Genomic DNA, 24,021 nt, shown 5'->3' with positions numbered 1-24,021 from the left:
CAGTGATCTGTTTACCAATCACGCACTGCCTTTTAACTGCCATGTGAACGCATTGTGAACTGGTTAATGTTTCCAGATTTTCTTCATTCCTAGGTGTCAACCCTCACTGCAAGTTGTCAGATGAGGCAGTACAGGTCACACTTGTACCAATTCCAGCCCAAAAAGACAGCACGTCCATTACTAAACTCACGAAATGTAATGAGACAAGTAAATATGTTTACAGTTTAGTGCAGCTCAGACTAGTTTTACACATCAGAACACTGGGCTCATTAATGTTGCATTGTAAGAAAAAATGAATAAACAGGAAATCGGGAGCAACCAACTCAGTCCATTACGTGTCTTCACATGAAAATGTTCATGACATCATCACCAATCAAGATTCTTGCATCTTCACATCTAAGCAATGTATATATGTCAATTCAATTCAAAACCGCTTTATTCAGTGTAAATTATACAACCATAAAAGCATACTTATTAAAATCAGAAAAACATTATACAAGATAAAAATTTCAATTAATTTACAGTCGATACTTATACAATTCTGAAGGGATCATCAACCAAAATATTTTTGGGAGTCAGGGGGGACTAATAGCATACGATCGTTTTATACCGAAAAACAATCCATAAGAATGCAACAATAAATAACATAACCTAAAAAAAACAGAAAACGTATTATTATGCATTGTTGTTTTTTTTTTTTAGAAGAACATAAAAAATACCCAAAAAAGTTTAAATAGTACCAATTCATTGAAATACTTTATATCTAATTCATCATAAAACAGTATATGGAGAATAAAACAGCCTGTGCAAAACCGCGTTTCAATGGTAACCAAAGTGGTTCAGAAAATTCAATCTCTGTTCTTATTTTTAACGTGACTAATTGCTTTCGTCTAGTTTCTCATATAACAACACTTCTAGGTAAGCTAATTCCTTTCGTTTCTTAACGGCTATTACCATGAAACAAACAACAGAGTAAACAGTCTTTATATTATACAGGCTACAGAAATAATTAGAAGCATTTTTATAATTATACAACCTATTAGTCAGGAAAAGTGGTTTTAACCCCTTGCGTCCTCTTGACGTAACTATTCCGTCACGAGCCACGGTGGGGCTGTGCTGGTGACGGAATGGTTCAGTCACGGCCCGGCCGCCGCGCCTTCGCGGCGCTGATTCCGCGCCTGCGCTGAGGGTTGCATTGAGCGGGCGGGGCCGTGACTGAACCATTCCGTCCCAAGCACAGCGCCACCGCGGCTCGTGACGGAGTGGTTCCATCACGAGCATGGTGGCGGCGCGCGGCCCCCCTGCCCCCTAGCGCCGCGGCGGAATTACCACCGCGGCGGAATTACCACCGCGGCGGAATTACCGCCGCGGCCAAGGGGTTAAAACAGATTTCCGCTTATCACTATAGCGAGTACATAATAACATTAAATGTAACGTGGATTGAGGGGATTTTCCATTACATGGACAGTTAGGTAAGTTATAAAATCCCTTTTCTTTGTCACGGAACGCAGTTATGTAGTGTATAGTACCCAATCGAAATCTTGTTTAATAAAATCTGTGCTGGATATTGCCTAACAATGTAAGATATCTTTGTATACCTGGCACAGAAGGATTTTGACTATAAGCAATAACGCTATGTTTTTGTCTAGCCTCGTCAGTTCTAACACAGTCATGGCCGTGAGGTATCTCATCCTCAGCTCGTTCTTGCCAATATCTTGTATAGCTGAAAGATCCCCTTTATCGAAATCTACCATACAACTTGATAATAGCCTTTGAATGTATTCAAACCAAGGAATTCTGTTCCAATGATCAAGGGTCAGGCAATCCTTAATTATATCTATAGTAAATGTGGTCTCTTCCTTTGTCCACAACCATCGCCAAAATGTAAGTCCCGCTATACTTATAGTATTGTTTATTTAAGTTACTGCCAATTCTTCGTGGACAATATATTTTGCTATTGAATTAGGTACTGCCAATACTCTTTTTAAGAATTTATTTTCTTCTATTTGAAGGGCTGGGGAACTTACTCTCCCCCATAGAGCTGCCCCATAACAGGCACCCGTCACACACATAGTTCTGTACAGGGTGAGTACCTCCCTCACGGGCTTATTTTCTAATTTGGCTGAAAATCTAAAGATTCCCTCAATAGTTCTTAACAATTTCAGTTTACTTCAATCAATATGAGATTTCCAATTCCCATTTTTATTAAAAAGCAGACCCAAGTAAGCAAAGGATGACACTCTACCTATAGCCACACCTCCCACTTTGTGTTGTCTAGGCTTCAGTTTGGTTTTAGCACATGTCATAACAAAAGTCTTCTTGAGATTCAGCTGTAAATCCTTCTCTGACATGTACTGTGCAAATCTCTCAATTAAGCATGGTAGTCCGTTCGCTGTCCTCGATAAAAGGAGAGCGTAGTCAGCATAAAGTAATACCGGACTTCTACGTCTGCCTACTTTTGAACTATCTGTATTTTGCTTTTGCAGGGAGGAATCCACATTATTAATATAGAGGGAGAACAATAATGGGGCCAGTACACAGCTTTGATGTATTCCTCTTGCTACCTTAAAATCTTGTGTACACTCACCCTTCGTTCCAAATCGTACTCTTGAGGTTGAAAATGAATAGATTTGGGTAAAATATATAATAATATTGTTTGGTACTCCTAACTCTTTTAGTGTTTGCCAAAATTTAGCATGATTGAGGAGGTCAAACGCACTTGTAAGGTCTACAAAACAAAGATGCAAAACCCCCTCCTTGGCCAACGTATATTTTCCTATTAGGTATTCCAAATTTAGACATTGTTCTAAAGTTCCAATAACTCATCCGAGCGCAAACTGGGCTTCCGAGAGAATGTTATTCTCATTAGCCCAGTCTTCTAGCCTTCCCAAGATAATTCTCCCCATTAGCTTGGAGGTTGAGTCCAGAAGATAACAGTTTGCTTTCCCTCTATCTCCCTTCTTAAACATGGGTACGATAATACTTTGTGACCAAGATGCAGGTAGGACTCGCCCCTATAGCAGCATTAAAAACATTTATGAAAATAGGAATCCAAAAGTCCATATCACTTTTAAAAACATCAATGGGAACCCCATCAGGGCCCGCGGCTTTCCCACTTGCACTCTTTAGCAGAGCATTTTTAATTTCTGCCATCATGATTGGTGACGAACTTACAGGGTCAACAAAAAATAAAATTGCTATTCTGTTTTTTTGTAACTGTGACAGCATCTGGAATAAGAATAGACCCGAAATGTATTATCCAATCTTCTTGGTGTACCGTTATTTCAGTTTTCGAAATTTGATTATCCTTAAAAAAAGGGTGGTCAATAGTTTGCCAAAATAATGTTGTATTTCTAGTTTCTGCCGCCTGGGTCAAACTTGCCCATGCCTCCTCTTGGATTTCACTTTTCCTCTGTTTTAATATTAGTTTATATTTTTTCCTCTGAATACTAATTTTTGCACCATCTCTTGGTTTTGATCTAAGAGCTATTTTTAAATACCTATTCAACCTAGAACATTCCCTATTAACCATCTAGGGTTATTATGGTGTGTTCTTTTCTTGTTTTTAAGGATTAAATTACTCGCCATTTTGGTAGTAATATTATAAAAAGCATTTATAATTAACAAATCCGGGGAGGAGATACTCATACAGGTATCAATATCCTTTTGGTGTTTTTGTCTTAAGTTTTCCAAAACAGAAGTTGGATCTACTCCTGACCATTTAATAGAAATACCATTATTACCTTGGAGTTTAACATTAGTGTATGTAGACTTACCCCCTTTGTTGACAAACAAGACCAATATCAGATACTAATATTAGAGGGTGATGATCACTAAGTACGTTTTCACTAATTATTATTTTTTTCACTAGATCATAGCACTTTAATCATATGATAAATTGGTCGATATTTCATCCGCCTCTCTCCCCTGGTAAACAACCTTTACAACGCAACTTTTACATCGCAGAGCCTTTACAACGCAACCATTACATCGCAAACTATTACAACGCATTGCTCTGGGGGGCGCTCTAGGATAGGGAATAGGTTAATTTACTAATCAATAGCCTTCCCTAGTGTCCAAGGGGACTGGAGTTGGAATAGTAAATTAAACTATTCACTATCCAGCACCCCAAAGCAGTATGCGTTGTGATTGGACTGCGTTGTAATACTTGCGTTCTAAAGGCATGCGATGTAAAAGCATGCGTTGTAATGTCATACATCCCTCTCCCCTACATAGGTAGATATTGCGGTATCACCCTCTGAGTTTTCTGGTTCCAACGTTACCAAGTTAAATTTAAAAATTATATTATTTATTGCTTCCCCGTACAGGTCATGTGCAAAGTGTGGGATTCGATCCCCAAAACTATCAATAAGGCTGCATTGTTCTCCCACTATACAGTCACAAATTTCACAGTTAAAATCATCCCCCCATTTTATAATATACTCCCCCTAATTCTTTTACGAAAAACTCAAGATCGACTTCTAATTCTTTAATTACCCTCATTCTTGTATTATCGAAGATGTTATAAAAATTAATCACAACAAAATGTTGTTTCCCTTCAGAGTATAGTTGTATCAGCTGATAATATTGAGAATAAGTATTAACATCTTTCACTACTAGGAGCGCAGTAACCGCTATTAGTGTTGCTAAGCCTCCTTTTGCTGTCCCTATTCTAGAGGGAGTCGCATTAGTACAGATTACTTTAAAACCATTTGTAAAAAAGGGCCCTATACTCCATGTTTCCTGAATCATGATTATAGAACAGATCTCTATCGTTTTGTGCCATTCGTCATTGCTTAATTTATTCTTAATCCCTGCCACGTTCCATGACATAATATTTGTATACCTCTTGGCTTGAATGATTGTACGGTGTGCATCCACACATTCCATATCGTGAGTTACTACCCCTAGAGTGTTATTTGTTTCATCTGTCCGATACTCCTGTAGATTCACACTTGATCTTTCGGGTCATAAAGCACTATCTATCTTGTTTGTGGGACAATTTGAAGTACTTCCTTCATTGGGATCAACTATATCACATCGAGACTTAGTTAAATTTTACTCACTCAAGCACACATCTGGTTTATTTACCTTTTCATTATCAACCTGCACATTTCTTGTGGCAAGGACTTCTGGTATTCTACCAAAAATAATTTCTGTATTCTCATTATGTCAATCGATCTCACTGCACGATATAAGCAATTCATACTTATTATATGTAGGGATGTTTAGGATTGGTTTGTGTCAAATGGGCCCAGTCGCCTTTGAATTCATATCATTTGGCCTATAAAAATAACCCAACGGGACAACAGTTATGTGATTTGTCCTATCTATAATCGTTTCCATGTTTTTATTAGCAAAGAACTCCATCAACTCTTCAACCAACTCTCTACTGCGGAAGTTCACCACTACAAAATCTCCCTCACACTGTTTTCTGGTATTACCCACCCAACTCCCTCTCCTCAGCATTATAATATTTTGTTGTAATACATTTATATCAATGTTTGTGTTTACAGTTAACCAATGTATCACTTGGTTTTTTAATTTCCCATATGGTTCGTATAATCTATCCTTGTCTAGTCTGGGTACATCTTTAAGAATGATAACGTACGGTGTTGGCTGGGGTGGGAGATGTAGGAATTCATCAGTATTAATACCTCCGTTCATGGTCCTATTTGATTTCTCTATATTTTTGATTTCATTTATTTCTTCTAGTGGTACTGTTTATTCAATAACAGGCCCTCGATTTTGTATGACAGACATTTTACCCCTTAACAAAGATTCGTTAACGACCTTTTCCTGTTTATTTTCAGATATGCATTTCCAAACACCATTCTCCTTTAAAATATTGGGTATATCTTTGGCTACAGTCGATATACTCTGGCTTTTAGATGCAAATATGCCTGACACCAGGTCTGCTAAAAAGGTTACATCTTTTTGAACGAGTTTTATCTCAGACATGACACAGCGTTCAATGGAGTCCAATTTTGAATACACTTTTTAAAATAGTATCTCCAGATTATATGGCCCTCGTTGGCTATCAATTACGCAAATCTCTCCTTTTGTTTAACCAGAAGATTTACCCCCATTTTTTGTCTTCTGCTTTGATCTTGGCTCTGCCACCTTAATATCTTCAGCAAAGTTCTTTTCTCTTGGAAACTGTTTCACTTTCTTTGCCAGTGGGGAGACTAAGGTTGAATTCTCTGAACTTTCTAAAATCTCTAATGATGATATTAAGATACATGTATTGTCCCCAATGTTCTGCAATTTACTCTTGCATGTATTACTACTAGGGTGTCCTGTAGCTAGTTCAGATGACTTCTCAATTACTAGTGCCATATGCGTCAAAGGCTCTTTACTACCTTCTGATTCTGGAGCCATTAGGGCAGCATCTAACACATTTTTAGTTGCAGCCAGCTGTTCCTTCACAAGGACAATTTCATTGTCAATCATTCCCACTGCAGATTTTCAATATATAGTTATAGGAGTGGTATTAGGTTGTGGCTGTGGCTCCGCCAAGGATTGTGGTTGTTTACTTTTACCCGTAGTCTTCTAGTTGATGGAAGGTGCTATTTTGACACAACAGATAGGAGACATCTTACCAGACTCTTCCTTGGGGTCCTTTCAAACATCCAAGAAGGGTGGTCCAGCCCAGCCTCCGCCAGTCGCAGATGGGTCCTCCCTTGGCCCGAGCTTTGCCCGCGCATGTACCGTGCTGCGTGAGCCCTGCCTGGTGTTTGAAGCGCCTCCGGCGCTAGTGATGACGCGCCTCCTAGGCACCTTGCGTTGCAGCTTGGGGATTGTCGTTTCACTTCCCCAAGCTGTTCCTCCAATAGTTCTCAGGGACGGGCAGGTACGGGTACAAAAACCAGCAGCAGCAAAGCAAAGTATCCCGGACAAAGGTACAGGACTCTCTATATAAGTCTTAAACTTGATATAGCACGAGCGTAGCTAGGAAGCAATTAACCGCTGTAGATTACATGGGGTGGTAGTAGACAATGTTATCATGTTTCTCAAGTGGGGATTAAATGAATACATTTCATATTTTTATGTACAGGGCAACTAAGTGTTTGGCCCACAATAACATGAGGTTGAGCCATGCACTGAGGGCGGGATTCAAACCTAGGCCCCCAGACTCCAAATTCAGCAACTCTCGCAACTGGGCAACATCTCCTCCTGAATGCAACAGATTCACTCTCTCCATGTGTGCTACCTCCTTCCCGTGGAGACATCGATTTTAAAGTTATTTCAAGAACGCCTAAATATTGTATAAGGTGTGCTGGAGGTCATTATGATGCCTGACGGCAGCAGCTTTAGCTGCCTTCCAGAGCTCATGTCAATACAAAAGAAAACATGGGGACTCATTTATGGGTCTCCTTGATCCTCTGGAACGTCCCTTTTTGTGACGTTCCGTGGCGCAGAAGCGTGCGTGATATTTATCAGACAGCACTAAGCCACTTTTTTGGGCTTAATGCTGCCTGATGAATATCAGTCCCTTTAAAGGGGCATGCAATGGGTGTTGCTCGGGCCGTTCCCAGCCTCATCCATGGGCTTTTGACACTGCCCCAGATTTACGAGAAATCGTAAATCTGAAGCAGAGGAAAAAGCTTACGCATCACCAGGGGAGGCGTAAGGGAGGCACAACGAGGAGAAATATCTTTATTTCTCCTCGTTTTCATTTTTCCATATGTGCAGCACACATAGAGAGGGGAAAAAGCCTCTTGTGATTATTTTTGAACAGAAAGGTTTTATTTCCTGTACAAAAATAATCATCCCCGCTACACAGGCACCCTTGCACCATGCTGCAAAGGTGCCTGCGTTGGCGCACGTACGCCCATTGTGCGCCAGCGCAGGGGAAAAGGAAAGGATGCGCTGTATCTTATAAATATGGCCTATTCCTGCCCTTTTCTTTTGCCGTAGGGAAGCTGCTGCACTGCCCTTCGACATAACCTCATAAAGGAGGCCCATGCATTACAGTGATCAGAGCTGTGAGTAAGTCAGCCATGAGCCTACTTCAGGCTTTGACTTGTTGGGTTTCCAGTCACGTGTTCGTATCTACCGACAGCTTTTGCAAATGTCTACATTTTCTTGATAGACATTTTACTTTGGTGAAAATGTTATTCGAAGAATTTATCAAATGAACTAGGGCATCTGCTCTGCAATTATCTGGCTTTGTAAAATGGTTGGGCACTGTGGGAGGGCTGTTGAGGGCATCTGTAACCGCTGATTACAGGTTGCATAGCTCTCTACCTTGCCAATGAAAGCTCTCAGTTGTAAGGAAATGTCAGCCATCTTAGGATGCGGTCCGCCCGGTTAACGAGTAGGTCATACTGACGGAGGCGTGCTGAGACAAGGTTACTACAAGAGCCTTCACCCATGCAGACCATGACGCTTATTAAAGCCTGAGCAGAAATACTACAAGTCTAATTTTGAAACCGTATGTATTTTACTTGATGCCTACATATTAGGTGTGCATATATATTATAAATTTTTCCTTATTATAGTTTTTTTCCTTATTATAGGTTTTTCACTGAGTGGTATGCATGAGGCTGGTTCTCATGTGGTCCTGAAGAAGAGGTTTAGGGGACACCTCGAAACACGTCGACGAAATATTAGGACAGTAGTCACATAACAATTACTTTTTCTCCTAATATTAAGATCTTTTTATCCATACCAACCAGGAGCAAGAATAAAACATTAGCTCACTAGTTAGGTATTTTTAACATCACTTTACACCACTCCCCCAACACTGCACTACACATTTTTTACATGTAAATGCTCCTACGTAATTTCGCAAGTCGCAGCACGCCCCAAACAGTAGCTGTTTGGGATGGCCCCAATGATGAAGCATGTCACGTAGGGGAAACCCTTGGTGAGTAAGAGGACTCAAGAAAAGGATTCTTCTTTTCTCAGTACAGGGGTGTGTTTTCGTGCCTTTGCTGAAACCCCCGCTCCCCAGGTTAGGTTCAGCGATCCGTCATTTACGGATTTGTGTTACAGTGAGGAAATGTCAGCCATCTTAGGATGGGGATTTCCAATGACTGTAATGGAACAGCAGCCAGTATCTGTTTTTGTAGGCTTGATATTTCCTGCCCGACCGCCCATGGTGAATTTTAACTAAATGTGTGTTTTATGTTTTTGAAACTGGATATTATTAGATTTCCACTTGTAAAGAATATTTTCTGTTCAAGTGATACAATATCTACAGTGTTTGCTGGAATTTGTAACATGTTTTCACTTTTGTCCAGGTCAAATTTTGCCATCAAATCGCAACACGCCAAGTCCCATTGACCCAGAAACCATCCAGGTGCCAGTGGGTTATGAACCAGACCCAGCAGATTTGGCTCTTTCCAGCATTCCTGGGCAAGAGATGTTTGACCCACGCAAACGCAAGTTTTCAGAAGAGGAGCTGAAGCCTCAACCAATGATTAAAAAAGCACGCAAAATATTAATTCCAGATGATTTGAAGGTAAATTGGAACTGGTACCTAAGATGTTATGACTAACTGCCAATTATTCATTTGCTTATGTGTGACTTTTTCATGATGTCAGTGTGCATATGGGTGACATTTCATTGCCTTAGGTGTGACACATTAAGTTTTACGTTATGGGAGGGGTTTAAGTGAGATAAAAAAGTGGGGTAGGGAGGGGTTCTCTAAAAGCTGTGTGGCCTGTGTAATTAGGATTGTGGCTCAACCGCTTGACCGCGGCGCCAATTCCGCCACGGTGCTGGCGGAATGAGTGGGAGGGGTTCGCACATGCCCGCCGTGACGTCCGACACATGGAAGGGGTTAAGTACCTAAAGTACATTTCTGTGATTCTCATAGTGTTTCTCCTGACCGGTATTTTGGTGCCTCTCTGAGTTTGTGTTATTGCATCCAGATATATATTACAACAACTGGCATACCCCTAAAACTAGCCGGGACTATTGAATTTGTCAGTGATTAGCTGTTGAAGGTAAATGAGTAACAACAATGTTTTTTTGTAAATAGTTAATATTGAAAATGTATCAATTCTAAAATTGTGAGAGTGTGAATTGAAAATTACTTAGGCCTGTGGAAAGGGTAGTGTTCTTATAAGTGTTTCGATCACCAGTGATTGTCTCCACATCTTCTCCATCTATATATCTTACACCTCATCTCTTTCCTCTTCACTATTTTTTCACTTTCTCCTGAATGCACCTCCTCAAATCTCCTTCACTCCACCCCCTGTAGCGGCTGCTGGAGGAAGTGCTGGGTAGGGGAACGGGGGGGGTAGTAAACTCCGGCATACGGCCGATCGGAGCTATGTAAAGAAATAAAGAAATAAAAAATATTAAATTGCGCATGCTGCAACTCCAAATGCGTTGCAGAGCGCGCAATTTAATTCATTTTCTTTATTTATTTATTTACCTAACTCCAATTGGCCTTTTGCCGGAGTTTACTACCCCCACCCTGCCCCTTCCCTGCCCCGCCTCACCATCCTGCAGCACTCCCTGCAGGAGCCTTTACTGTCCACTACCCCTAAAAACAATGCACACGTACTCACCTTTAACCCCTGAAAACAATGTGCATGCACTCACCTTTAAGACCTGCATTCTCTTTTACTTTGACCGTGTCCATTTTTTAACAACTGTGTAACAGGCGCAGGCGGCACAGGGAAGAGCGGTGGGGCGAGGGATGGTGGGGCTGGGTAGGGTGGGGGCAGGTCGACAGACAACGGGTTAGGTCAAATGAAAGAAATGAATACATAAAACCTCTGACCTTGTGCTCGCTGCTTTGCCTAGATGCGGGGAGCGCAATGTAAGTGGTCTTATTTATTTTTTTATTGAATTTTACCTTTCCCTCTGTCTGTCGACCTAACTTCCCCCTCCCCACAGTCCTTGCCCTACCACTCTTACCTGTGCCAGCTGCACCTGCTGTGTACCTCCTTCACACATTTTTGCACTGAATCACAACTGCAACTGGAATACGAGGCCATTGCTGTGTGATCTCCGGAGAGTGGCCAAGGATTGAGTCACTGTATATTTTGACCACTTTTTTGAGCCGCTAACAGGCACTTTGAGAACCTTGCATTGCCTTCAGCCTCGAGCTGCAGAGCTCTCAATCCTGGCCCCTTATAAACACTTGGAGGAGACTCAGTTCAAAGTCAGCACTTTACAAGAGTAACATTCTACACGAAAAAAATACAGGAGCACAACATTATGGAAACAAGTAACAGTGTTTGGGAATTCAAGAATAAGTAAAACATGTGATATCTACATTGGTACTGAAATCGTTTACTTTTAACGTATTGATCTACTTTGGTTGTAAAGTTAAGGACATGAAAATAGGGCAGAATAGGGAGCCATTTCAATGTATATTTTTAATTACTGCCGGAGGGTGATGTCCCACTTAGAGCCTTGCTCTATAGTGAGTAAAACAAGGCATTGAAGTCCAAGTCATGAGATGAATTTGAGAAATGAACCCGCCTTTTTTTAATGTAATAGTTAAGAATTATCGCTAAAATAGCTCTCACGTGGGACTTTATCAGATGGAAGAGATGCTTATCAAACAGGCGCTAGCACAGCCTATTTTTAAGTTTTGTTTTTTTCATTTGGTGAAAAGGGCCATCCTGCAAGTTTCCTCACAAGGGACTGGCATTGAATGCATTTTGTCCCTCCCTTAAAACCATTACATTAAGGACAGCAGCAGTGTGCGCACTGACATATGCACATCCGAACAAGTAATTGGAACAACCCACACAAAACAAATTATTCAGGCTAGAGTAAGGAATAAGTATGATCAATTGAATGTCTTTGTCTAAAACTGCTTCAGTTGGTAGTCATTTACAGCCAGATCTCTTGCGAAATGAATGCAACGGAGGTGTTACAATATTTGTTAAAGCACTTTTCAGCAGTAAATTTGATATAAAAGAAGAGAGATTTTCCATTTCATGCTACCAAAATTGTGAAGATGGCCATTCACTGATATTCTGTGTTAGCAATGCCGTCGTTGCAATGTCTTGCTGAGGCATAGTTAAGGTTCAATTTAGAATTCATGTTGCAGGACACCATATCCCCAGTCCTGAGCTCACCTTTCATAAATCAGATTGAGGTGCACTCGTTTTTTTTTTAACAGTGTACGTTAACCAAGACTACAGATTCCAGAATGCAATAGGACGTAAAAGGAAAGACCAGAGTAGCAAACAAAGTGGCCAGCCATACTGGGTAGCAGTAGACCCCCAAACCATTCTTTCAAAAAGTGTGAACTAATTTTGCTGCAAAAAATAGACCGAACCTCTTTGTGATTGTTGAAGAACTTTGAAAGAGATCTGATGTTCAATTTAATTCATTTTGAGTTGCTGCTATGAATATCTGAGGCGAAAAAATGTGGGTCTTTCTTTATAAATATTTAGCTTCTGGTTATTTGTCATTATGCTGTATGGTTGAGTTGCAGTTAATTCCTGAACAGATGGAGGAGGTAGAGGTAAGAGGAAAGGCACAGAGAGGAGAGTTGTGTGGTAAGTAGAGTGTCAAAGGACACACATGTTTTTTCTTGACTATTTTAATTATTTTTGTCCGTTTTACTAAGTTGCCTAGCATGACAGTAGTGGCGTAGCAAGGGTGGTGCAACCCTTTACGCAAGCACAGCAAATGGGTCCCATGCCCCTCATTTCGGTGTTAAAAGACAGTCATAATTAGGATGCCGTGGGCCCTTACCACTTCTTGGATCTGGTGCCACTGCACCTGCCACATTATTGGTAACTACGGACCTACATGAGAGTCTCACACAGGAAACTGAAGGTGGTTATCAGTCTCAAGCGGTATTTGCGCAAGGGTCAGAAGACTAGTACTCGGAGGGTACTCACTCAGCTTTTAGGTGTGACTACTATTCGCCACATAAATCTAGCAGCATATTGATTACTTCCGTCTCTACACGCTTATTTTTATTAGCTTTTCAGGTCTCAGTTTGATTTAATGCAGTGACCGCTGATCATGTGAAGCGTGCATAAAGGCTGCCTGTGGATGCTCAGTACACAACTTTGAACTTGACCTATCCAACTTGATTAACAAACCCCTCACACCTAACAGCCCTGTCCCTCCTCACTCAACACCCGCTACCCTATCTCCCACCACACTCACCAGTATACCCTCCGCAACTAACCCAACCCATGCACCCACGGTACCTCCCCTCACCATAATTGTACAGAGACTACACAATATTGAACTTGATCTATCTAAGTTAATTACCAAACTTTCTTAATTCAGGGAAGATTTTATCTATCTCAGTGCCAGAGCCCTCCCTCACCATAAAATCCCCCTCCACCCCCAAAATAGATCCCTAACACCAAACAAATTCATTGGAGATCAACTCCTCTCCGCTGCTGTCTACATAAACCTCACCGCACCTCGAACCATCTCTCCCCATCCGACTTATGTAACTCTTACCTTCCAAGTGTACCAACCACAAATCCTCCACCCCCCTTCTCCCACATCCCTGTTATCCTTGGGACAAATAGAACACCCTTCTTCCCCATTTCCCCCAGACCACCGCCCCAACTCACATCAATCCACTCTTGCACACACACCATATAAAACCGCACATCACTTACATGTATGCTTGTCAACTGTCGTTTCGCAGTCCAACATGCCACGGAAATTTCAGAAACTATCCTGAGTGAATCAATTGACATTGCATTCCTCACAGAAACCTGGCTCAATGACCACTCAATGAGCATACTTGATCTACTCTCTCCCCCGAGATATTCTATTCTAAGAAAAGCTAGACCTGACAGAATCCTCACTATCCAACTCAAAAAATATCTTTCTGGGGATCTGAACCTCCATTGTAACGATACCGATGACCCCACCATCCCCCTCCTCACTAATCTACTTGAAATCAATGAACTCAAACAACTATGCCTGTCCCCGACACACACTAAAGGAGCCATTCATGATGCCATTCTCTCTAACGAAGATCTGGCCTCCGTGACCAACATCGTCCCCATTGACTGATCTGACCATCCCCTTATACTGTTCACCATTGCTACCACTGCGAATCTCCCCACCACCAAAATTAACAGACCTAAGAAATTGACCAGAAATCTGAAACGTATCCCCCGTGTGTTCGTGAGTCTAAACTCCAAGCTCAACTTCTTCTCACTCCTCCCTCACAAAATGCCAATAAGCTCACTGAGCACTTTAACAATACTGTTACCGGTATCCTTGACCAATTGGCACTGCCTAAATTCAAATACCAAAGAAACACCCCCTCCAACTCTTGCTTTAATACCGAGTTAAATGACAAGAGACGGTCACTCAGATTGTCTGAAAGAACCTGGAGACACCATCCATCTCCCTCCCATCTTGCACTCCTCAGACATGCTAGATCCAAGTACAAAAATACATCTTCAAGGAAAAGGCATCCTTTTTCCGCACTCAACTTGATCGTGCCAAGAACAGACCGAGGGAACTCTTCAAAATCATTTGAAACCAAACTTCCCCCGCACCTCCAATTCTGATCCCCTCCTCAGCCAGATGTGAAGAAATTTCACACTTCTTCTCAGAAAAGATAGCCAAAATGGATCAATCCTTCCTTCCCACAAAGCTCCCCTCTAACTCCCAATGCAATCCTGTCCTCACCTCTAATGCCTTCTCCACATCCCCTCGACCAGCTGACCCCTTCTCTCTCTCGCCCACTATTTTACCACCCCCCCAGTGACTCTCCTCACCTGACTACTCCCTCAGCCCCCCTAACCACTCCCCACACCTATCCCCCACCACATCTCCGGAATCCAACTCCCCTAACTCACAATTAAAGAACAATGCCTCCTTGCTCAACTCCATCCCCGTGACTGAGCTAGAAGCCCTTAAAATAATTGGTATTCTTAAACCGTCCTCCCACACAAAAGACCCCTTACCATCTAACCTTGTCCCTGCCCTTAAGCATATCAACGCCCCATACTGGACCACAATCATCAACACCTCTCTCTCCACTGGCTGTGTCCCCACCTCCCTTCAACTTGGACAAATCTCTCCCATAATCAAGAACCCTAAAGTTGACCCCAACAACCTAAACAATCTCCGCCCCATAACAATCCTCCCCCTTTTCTCAAAGGTCCTGGAAAAATGTGTCTTACTACAAATAGATAAACACATCGAAAATTTCAACCTGCTCGACCCCTTTCAATCAGGCTTCAGGAAAGGCTGCAGCACCGAAACAACAATGCTCAATGTCATTGATGACATCAACCACTCACTTGATAATGGCGAGACCTGTCTTCTTATCCTTCTTGATCTCTCTGCTGCGTTCGATACAGTCAACCATTCAGCCCTACTTAAAGTGCTTAGGACCCGCTTCGGCCTTAATGGCACTGCCTACAAATGCTGCGTCTCCTACCTACAACATCGAACTCAGCAAATCAAAATTCAAAACTGTCTTTCTAACCCCACTCCTGTCTCCTTGGAGTCCCCCAAGGATCTATTCTCTCTCCCTCCCTCTTTAACCTCTTTATGGAACCCCTCACTGTCATTCTTAAACAAGCAGGCATCAACTACCACCTCTACGCCGACGACACCCAAATCTATTACAAGATTAAAAATCACGCTGACATCCTACACCTGAACAACACCCACACCAAGATTCAAACCTGGTTCCATTCCAATCATCTAAAACTTAACCCTAACAAAAACAAAATCATTCTCTTCTCCCCTAAAAATAACCCTCTTTCCGTTCAATCCTGGATCTCTGACCTCAACGCACTCAACTGCTCACTCCCCCTGTCCAACTCTGTCAAATCTCTTGGTATTTCTATCAACATTACCCTAACTCTTAACATCCACATCAAAAACTCTGATAAAGGAGCCCTCTATAATCTCTGTCACCTCAAGAAAATCAAACTTTTTATACCTACAGATGACTTCAAACTTCCTTTCGCGTATAGATTATGGTACGCCATCCTCAACGGAATCCCCAAGGTCCACCTTGCTCCAATCAAAGCTGTGCTCAACCTTGCAGCCAGGCTCATCACATACTGCAAACGCTTCGATCATATCTCCCCAGCTCTCAAATCTTTTAAATGGCTCCCTATTAAAGGTAGATCTGCCTACAAAACTGCCTGCATCACTCATTAAGTCCTTCCCAAAACACTCCAGAGTACCTCTCCAAGAAACTCCTCATTGCAGGCCCCACATGACCTCTGAGAAGCACCAACACTCTCCTTCTAATCCCACCACTGCATAAAAAGAAATCCACACAATCACGCTCCTTCTCTGGTAATGGCCCTGTTATCTGGAAAGCCGTCCCAAAAAGCCTGCGCTGTAACCCCTCCCATTTCATCTTCAAAAACGACCTAAAAATTCACCTCCTCAATTATTACTGGGGATCATAACCTGGGACTTGCACTTAATCTCCAATTCACAATTTTACTTATTGTCAGTAATATTTATCCTTTTCCTGAACATCCTCCCACAAACTACTTAATGTGTATAGCTTTTGCCCCTATTAATCTATTTGATTTGTATATCTCGCAGTTTGTTTTCACTACTTGTATGGCATGTTTGGCCAATTTAATATTGGGGGTCATAACCTGTGACCTGCACCTGTTTCTCCAAATCACCATGCTATATTTGTTTTGTAACTATTTATCCTTTTTCCGAACATCATCTTCCTAATTACTTGAAGTGTATAGCTTTTTCACACATATCTATTCTTGATTTGTGTACTTAACATTTTCTTTCACTATCTTTTTTACTTCGTGTATGCCTTGTTTGCCTTATATTATCTTCTCATGTAAAGCGCTCTGATACCTCCTGGGTCTTGCCAGCACTATATAAAACTTTTAAAATAAAATAAAATAATAAAATAAAAAAGGAACGTTAGGCAGTCGCAGAGCTGGTTTCTTCTAAGTTAATGAGCAGTAACAATGAATCTCTATTTTCTTCAATTTTAATTGGAGTCTTTTGCTTCTGTTCTCCTGGGACCACCTATCTATTGGATCCAGAATGAGCAGAAAGTGTATCGCTTTAGCTCTCACCGCTAGGGTTATTTCCTAGGGAGAGCACTTCAAAGCTTACAAAGTGAGGTGGTATGGGTCTGAAATCCACAAGTCCACAAAAATCAATTTCCATCTAGTGTTTAAAAAAAAAGTACCTTCGGTTCACATATGGCCTAATACAACTTAATACTAAATATCACATTTTAAATACACAGTTTAAACCACACCTTTCTAGTCGCTTCTGAACTAGAGAACTGATCAACAATGTATCTCAGTGTTCAATAACGGAAAGCCAAAGTCCGATGATGTTTGGCACAGAGTCCCCAACTTAAAACCTATTCTTTTTGTAATTAAAATAGAGCTTAAAATGTGAAAACCCATTCTTTTTTCTTATTACATTTTTAGTAGAATTGCAGATGTAATTTGGAACAAAACAGAATCCCCGGATAGAACAGGTCAGCAGAATCACAAGTACTTATAAAACATGGTTACTCTGGCACAAGACAATCAAGGACGGTCAAATCCAGGCACATAGGTGGCATTTAATGGGTCATATAGGGTCCCCTTCTAGTAATCTAGGAGTGGATGCCCATGAGACAAGCGGTCCTGTCCATAGCATGCGTCAGGCATGTAATCTGAAGCCGGGCATGAGGTTTTCAGTGAAACCTCCATCAAGACCACAGGGCCCTTTGGCGAGCTCCCAGAGGAGACGGAGGATGCTAGAAATTCCTGCAGCAACAGACTGGAGTTCCCAGTAGTTTTCCAGTTGTCCATGACAGTACACAGCATCTTGGATCCAGCCCTTTGGTTCAGGGACAAGTCCTCATCCCCAGAGCATTCCCACCTGCCTTTTGGCTAAAAGGGGGAGGAGGGATGTCAAATATCGAATAATGTGTGGAACCTTTTAACCTATCCCAGCATGTCTGCCCAGCAGGTACCGGAGATTTGAGCACAGTCTGTTTTGTCAAGCACAGAAGCCGAGAAGACTGCCACCCTTGATACTCCCATGCCATGTTTGGGAAACCCTTGTTGAGCAAGCTACATCTCTCAGAATGCGTGTCAGCAGTCAAACCCATTTTGCAAAATAGGGGGTGCTACAGTCTGTATAGATGTTTCAGGTGTATCAAGCACAGTCAGTAGTTAAGTTATAGTGCAGTTGTCGGGGCGCAGCAGTTTTACCACAGCTCATCAGAAAGTTCAGTATTTAAGTTGTGTTGCCACAGTGCTCTCGATTGTGGTTTGCACATCGGGGCTCTTTTTTTGCATAGTGGTATAGAGTAGGGTGTTGAGTCTCTTAGGGAACAGCAAGCCCAATAGCATGTCGATGGCATGAGTACCGAGGGGGGTGTCAGGGAGCATGCTATATGTCACTTTACAAGTGGTCTGAGTCTATGAATCCTGAAGAAATCGAAGATCATACTTCCTGGAGCCTCCTGTTGAAAGGTGGAATCTGACTACATGGTTACCCCCACTTTTCTCCTGGTGTTTTGATGGTTTTTGACTTAGTTTGACTGGGATCCTGCTATTTAGGTCCCCAGCCTATCTGCTTTCCTCTCTGAATTGATTGTAAGTGCTTTAGGTACACTCCAGTTTGGTTACTTGGGTACCCTTGTGAGTCCCTAGTATATGGTACACCAGGTACTAAGGGCATAGGTACCCCAGAGGCCTACCAGGGGCTGCAGCATGCATTATGCCACCCCAGGGAAGCCTTCCAAAATGACACCACAGGACTGCTACTGCAGCCTGGGTAAGGTGGTGCATGCACTCCTTTCTTAGATATGGGTTACCTATATCTACCTTTAATCACTGTAAATAGAAACCTATCAGTCACCCCTATGGTAGGCCTTATCAATCCTGGGGGAGAATCCTTGGTTTTGTGTGAGAGGATGTCCATGCATGAGCAGTGCCCCTCTGCAGCCTTCTGAACATCTTCTCTGGGGATGTTCAGTGATGCAGCCAGACCATATACTCTTAAGTGCATTATAACCTTGCGGTAAATGCTAACATTGGAATGGCTGATGGAAACATGTTGTGTTTGGTGTCAAGCACATTGGAATCCTAACTCCCCCCCCCCCCCCGCAAGTCCTGGTGGGGGGGTAGAATTCCACCCTTCTAGAGGGAGAGACATGTACATACCGGTATACCCGGTACCAGTTTAAAAGAGCCCTGGCATCACAAAATGGATGCTGCAGCCACAGACACGTGTCTGGCCTCCTGCTGCTGACCGAAACTCCTGCAGGGGAGGCCTGGACAATAGGTTTCCTGTCACAGGGAGGTGTAACCACCTCCCAGACAGACTTTAGTGTATTACGACTGGGTGGGTGCACTCTGAGAGTGCTTTGAAGTCTGCACTGGGGGCACATTTGGTGTCCATGTGCACAGTCCACTACAAACCGGTTGCAGGGGCTACCAGACCCTGCTCTGGTGTGAAACTGGACAAAGCAAATGGGTGTAGCCACCCCTCCTTCCAAACCCTCCCATAGGTGGGACCCAGAGTATGCCCAGCCCCTTTCTTAGGTATAAGTAAGGAACCCTTGGCAACAGGACTTTAGATTACACCTGGATGAAACTCTGAAACTGAATCCTGGAACTTCGAGGATGGAAGAATCTCCCTTGGGGTCAAGGAGTGACTCCCCTGCTTGGCAGGCACCAACAAAGCATCTGCTGGAATGCATCTCCAAAGCTTCTGCCGGACTCCGAAGTATTTGCAGCCCAGGAAGAGAATTTCCAGACTTCTCAGAGGCCGACCCGAGTCCCCAGCAAATCTGAGACCCGCAGTCCTCATGAGTGGCGTGGAACCGGAACTCCTGGACACCGTGCACATTTGCAAGTGCATTGACTTCTCGACGTCTCTTGAAGTTGGGCTTTGGGTGCCTTCAAGCCCAAACCCAGAGCACCTTTTGCACTGAAGATTGTGGGCCTACACTCCACAAGTGTTCCGTGAGCCATCTTCTTGCATTTCTGCTTGAGGTCCCTTTGCGATCCCTGGTCCGTCGACTGGTGGGTCCTTATGAAGGCAACTCTGATTTTCCTGGAGCTTCCCTGGTTGCTCCAGATGTGCCCTGACTCCCCATTGCTTGGTGAGTCCCTTGGACCTTGCTGGTCCACACTGAAGCATTTATTTACTTTCTGCATGGGTTGCTGTTGCCAGGGCTTTTTGGGTACGAATTCGGGCACCGACACCACAGCACTAGACATATTTTGTGGTACAGCTCGATTCCAGCTCCTGGTTGTCATCGACATCTCCTGGCCTTCATGGCTGAAGAGTCAAGCTTCACCTCCTTCACCAGAAATCACCCGACATCGGTGGGTATTCATCTATCGTGCCCCTGTTCACTGGCTAGTGACCCAGACTCTGTCCCCTCTGCTTTCAGGTTCTTCCCATCTTCGATCCAGGCTTGGATCACACCGGACACTTTCCACTTCTATGGCAGCAGCACTTTGCAGCAGATCGCCATTGAAAACGATGACGATTCCTGACACCAAAAGACACCTATGCACCCAGCTTCCCTGGGTGAGGTAACTCGAGTACTCCGGTACTCCCATGGGTGTTGGCCCTAGAACCCCTTAAGTCTAAAGTGGTTTTCTCTTATTCCTCTTCCAAGTGTCCTTTGTCTTTAAATTTCCAATTGCGGCTTTCCCCATAGAAGCGAACGGTGAATCGCGGCTGTGTTCTCACACTGCACGCGTCCCCCGTGGGTCCCCTGTGTCACTGCCTTGAGTGGTTCTTTGTGGGCCCGGCGATTCTACAGCCTCTAGGCCTGGTGTCTAGTCAAGTCGTGGTTCTTATACCACTTTCTTAATATACGGTTTGGTACACCACTGAGGCTCAACGTATATTGTGCTAATTTACTGTGTGCTATTAAGTGTAACTTATGTGCTTTTACCTCTAGCCTCATAAAGAGACTAGTAGGGTGTGTTTAGAATAAATACATATATTTCATATATATACCTGGTGTGGTTCTCCTTTCATATGGTCATTCAAGAGATTATAGACTGGTAAAACAACTGCTTTACTTTCCTTCAAGACTTAGCCTGAAGGCTGCTCTCCATAGCTACCACCAGGATAGCTTTCAATAAAGGTTGTCTTTAACCTATCACCTCTAAGGGGTTGTTTGGACTGGTGCAAGGTGCTCACTATAACTAGTGGACAGCACATGCCAGGCCAAAATCTCACACCTCCTTTATGGTTTGTGTGGTGACAAAGATGCCATCCGGGAAGTGCTGCTCCAGGGTGGTGAGCTGTAGTCTACTGAGTTGGGTGCAGACAATCCAATCTGCTATGAAGGGCAGCACTGGGTTTTGTAAGGTGGGTATCATACTAGTAAACAGACAATCTAGATTCGCTCACTGCTTAAAGCGATGCCATGCCCACACTGCTCATCACACTAAATCTATTTCAGTAAGGGGCCGGGTCAAGGAAAGAGGTATTGACATGCTTAGTGGGCAGGAAGTAGCGCTCTCAAGTTCAACGACACCATAGGGTTCAAACGGTGTGGGGGGGTGCCAATCATGGACAAACTAAGCCCTGCTGGTGTGAGAGTCAGTACTTCCCATGCCACCCTAGGCTGCCTGTCCACCCATGTCAGAGTGGTTAAACTAAATCTCACTTGGATGTAAAAGTGTTGAGGTAGAGGAATTGAGATATTCATTAAGAGATTTAGGAATTGTTGGAGGACCACCTTCTTGGCTGTTGCAAATTACCCAGAGAAGAGGTGAGGATAAAACCCACTTTTATAGCCCAAACTGGTTAAATGATGCAAATCTACACAGATTTAAACATCATATTTCACTCTATGCCAGCCTGGCGGGGGCAATCCGCCCGCCATCCTTCCCTGTATTCCCCTCGCCATATTACGATGGCGGAGGGGACCACAGCGGTGGGAAACACCGCCCGCCTGTTTTCCGCCCCGGTCGCCTTGCGGCCGTGGCAGAAAAGGGATAACATGGTGGTGGTGTCTATCAGACACCGCCAGCCATATTGTAATGGTCATTTCTCAATGCCTTTCCGTGGTGGCAATGCCGCCACGGAAAAGCAGGCGGACTTCACTCTGGGGGCCCCCTAAGGGCCCCCAGAGTGAAGCACATTAGGGGGTTGCACACGGGGGGTACCTATGGTACCCCCCTGCATTTGCACAATGAAAGCGGCAGGCACCGCGCGGTGCCTGCCATTTTCATTATGCAAATGCTGCAATGCATTTTCATCATTGTTGCGGGTGGTGCTCTCTGCACCGCCCACCACAATGCTGACAATACAGGATGTGCCCGCCACTGTGGCGGGCCCATCCTAATGGCACCCTCGGGACCCCCTCCCTTAAGGCGGACGGTCCCGTTTTCCGATAGGGTGGCGGGCGGGCAAAGCCCGCCCGCCATCCTAATGTGCCCCTAGTCTTCAAGGTAAACAGCTGTGGAGCTAAGAATATTAACTCTATACTAACTTATGTGCATTCGCAATCACAATATTTTGGTTGTTAATAATTGCTCATGATATTTTAGCAACACAATATTTTGTACTTGATATTCTGACGTTCAACAAATTACTTCTTAGGCGAGGTAACACAACTGCTGCCTATTGAAATGGCTGTAAAACAACCCCCTTCCTTTTGTATTTGTCACAGGATTAGATCATGCAGAGCCGCTTACAAGTATTTGACACATGGAGGTAAATTCACTAGAAACGCATGTAACGGGGTGCGACACTCAAAGTTGCTGCGCTGCATTGCTTGAGAGTGAGTGAGCAGATAAGTGCCATATCTACTAAGATATGGCATTTTCCTACATTCTCCCAGTGCTGATGCAAAATTAGGCTGGCCAGCACTCCACACACCTTTGCACTGTAGTAAAAGGGTGTGTGTGTGTGATGCCTAGCATAGGTTTAGCACTGGAAGGGTACCCTTCAAGTAGAATATACTATGGTTGGCAAACTTAAAAAGTTTTCAGTCTTCAGAAATGTGCTGTACAGTGCAGCAAACATGCAAAGTTGGAAAAGTCTGGAGAAATTAAAGCATCTCTCCAAAATAAACCACTCTCAAAAAGGAGTTATTTTTTTTAATGCAGAACTCTGCCTACTATTGTTAGTAGACAGAGCATTGCGTCAAAACCCAATGGTGGTTGCATGGGTTCACCCATGTACCACCGATGGAATGCCTCCTGGTGCAAATTAATGCAAATAACTACTTTGAGTTTGTTGGACCTGGCCCTCTCTGCAGGTTTGTCCTTAAATGGTTTGCCTTTTTCCCTCTACTTTTTTCTGAATTTGTTTTTCTTGCCCTTAGGACTCTGTGCACTTTAAAACTGGTAACCAGAGCTAAAGTGCATGTGCTCAGTCTTAAGGGACACTTTAGATGGTTGAACTTTAGATGACACTCTTACAGCCTCCTAAATTCCATTGCATGACTAGTCATTATAATGTATCTTTCAGATTCTAGATCTTGCAATTGTGTCCTATAAAGAATCCTTACAGGTCCAGATTCTTGGATATTCATACTTTGACAATACTTCCCTCAATCTAGTTATTTTTGTCAGTTTTGCAGGTTTTTAATCTCGCATTTAATTGTGGTCTCTAAATATTTTCAATTCTAGTCGTCATTCCAAATTAGGAGTCCTAACTTTACTACTACTACTAAATGCCTTCTGTGAATACCAAAAGTAGTACGTTTAGGATTTTATCTCAGATTAGTTCTGTAAACCGGCCCCAGTATGGCTATATTAGTACCTTTGTTGTTCTAACAAAATGAGTTTCTCAAGTGCCTCTACATATTTAAGGTTTGCCTACACAGTGAATCACTAATGTATACAAAAAACGGAGACAGCATGTTGTGCAACTTAACAAGTAATCACCAATGGCTGAGATTAACTCAAGCTTTCTGTCAATCACTTACTTTAGCTTGTGGCTCTAAGTGGGATCCATACACACTGTGTCACTGGAACAAAGCTATTCCTGGCTAACAAGCCCAATATAGGGTGAAAAACGTTCAAGGTTGCTTGTGTTACGGACGGTTCAGAGAAGACCTATCCTGGCAGTTCAGGCGGAACAGTTTCCATTGGACCAGGCTCAGGACTGATT

The 24,021-nt window shown here is 43.1% G+C and overlaps 1 protein-coding gene across 2 annotated transcripts in view; it reads left to right on the top strand.

Annotated features, from left to right (window-relative positions):
* Positions 1–24,021, top strand: part of HLF (HLF transcription factor, PAR bZIP family member) — a 339,038-nt gene that overhangs the window by 236,357 nt on the left and 78,660 nt on the right. For both annotated transcript variants that reach the window (XM_078654415.1, XM_078654414.1), the window contains exon 3: positions 9,249–9,469. In XM_078654415.1, coding sequence (XP_078510541.1) covers positions 9,249–9,469 — 221 coding nt within the window. The remainder of the gene's footprint in view (positions 1–9,248; positions 9,470–24,021) is intronic.

Source organism: Lissotriton helveticus, chromosome 7 (genome assembly GCF_964261635.1).
Source record: "Lissotriton helveticus chromosome 7, aLisHel1.1, whole genome shotgun sequence".
In the NCBI taxonomy this organism is placed as follows: Eukaryota; Metazoa; Chordata; class Amphibia; order Caudata; family Salamandridae; genus Lissotriton; species Lissotriton helveticus.
Note: the sequence above shows the minus strand (reverse complement) of the source record. Positions and strands in the feature narration are given on the sequence as shown.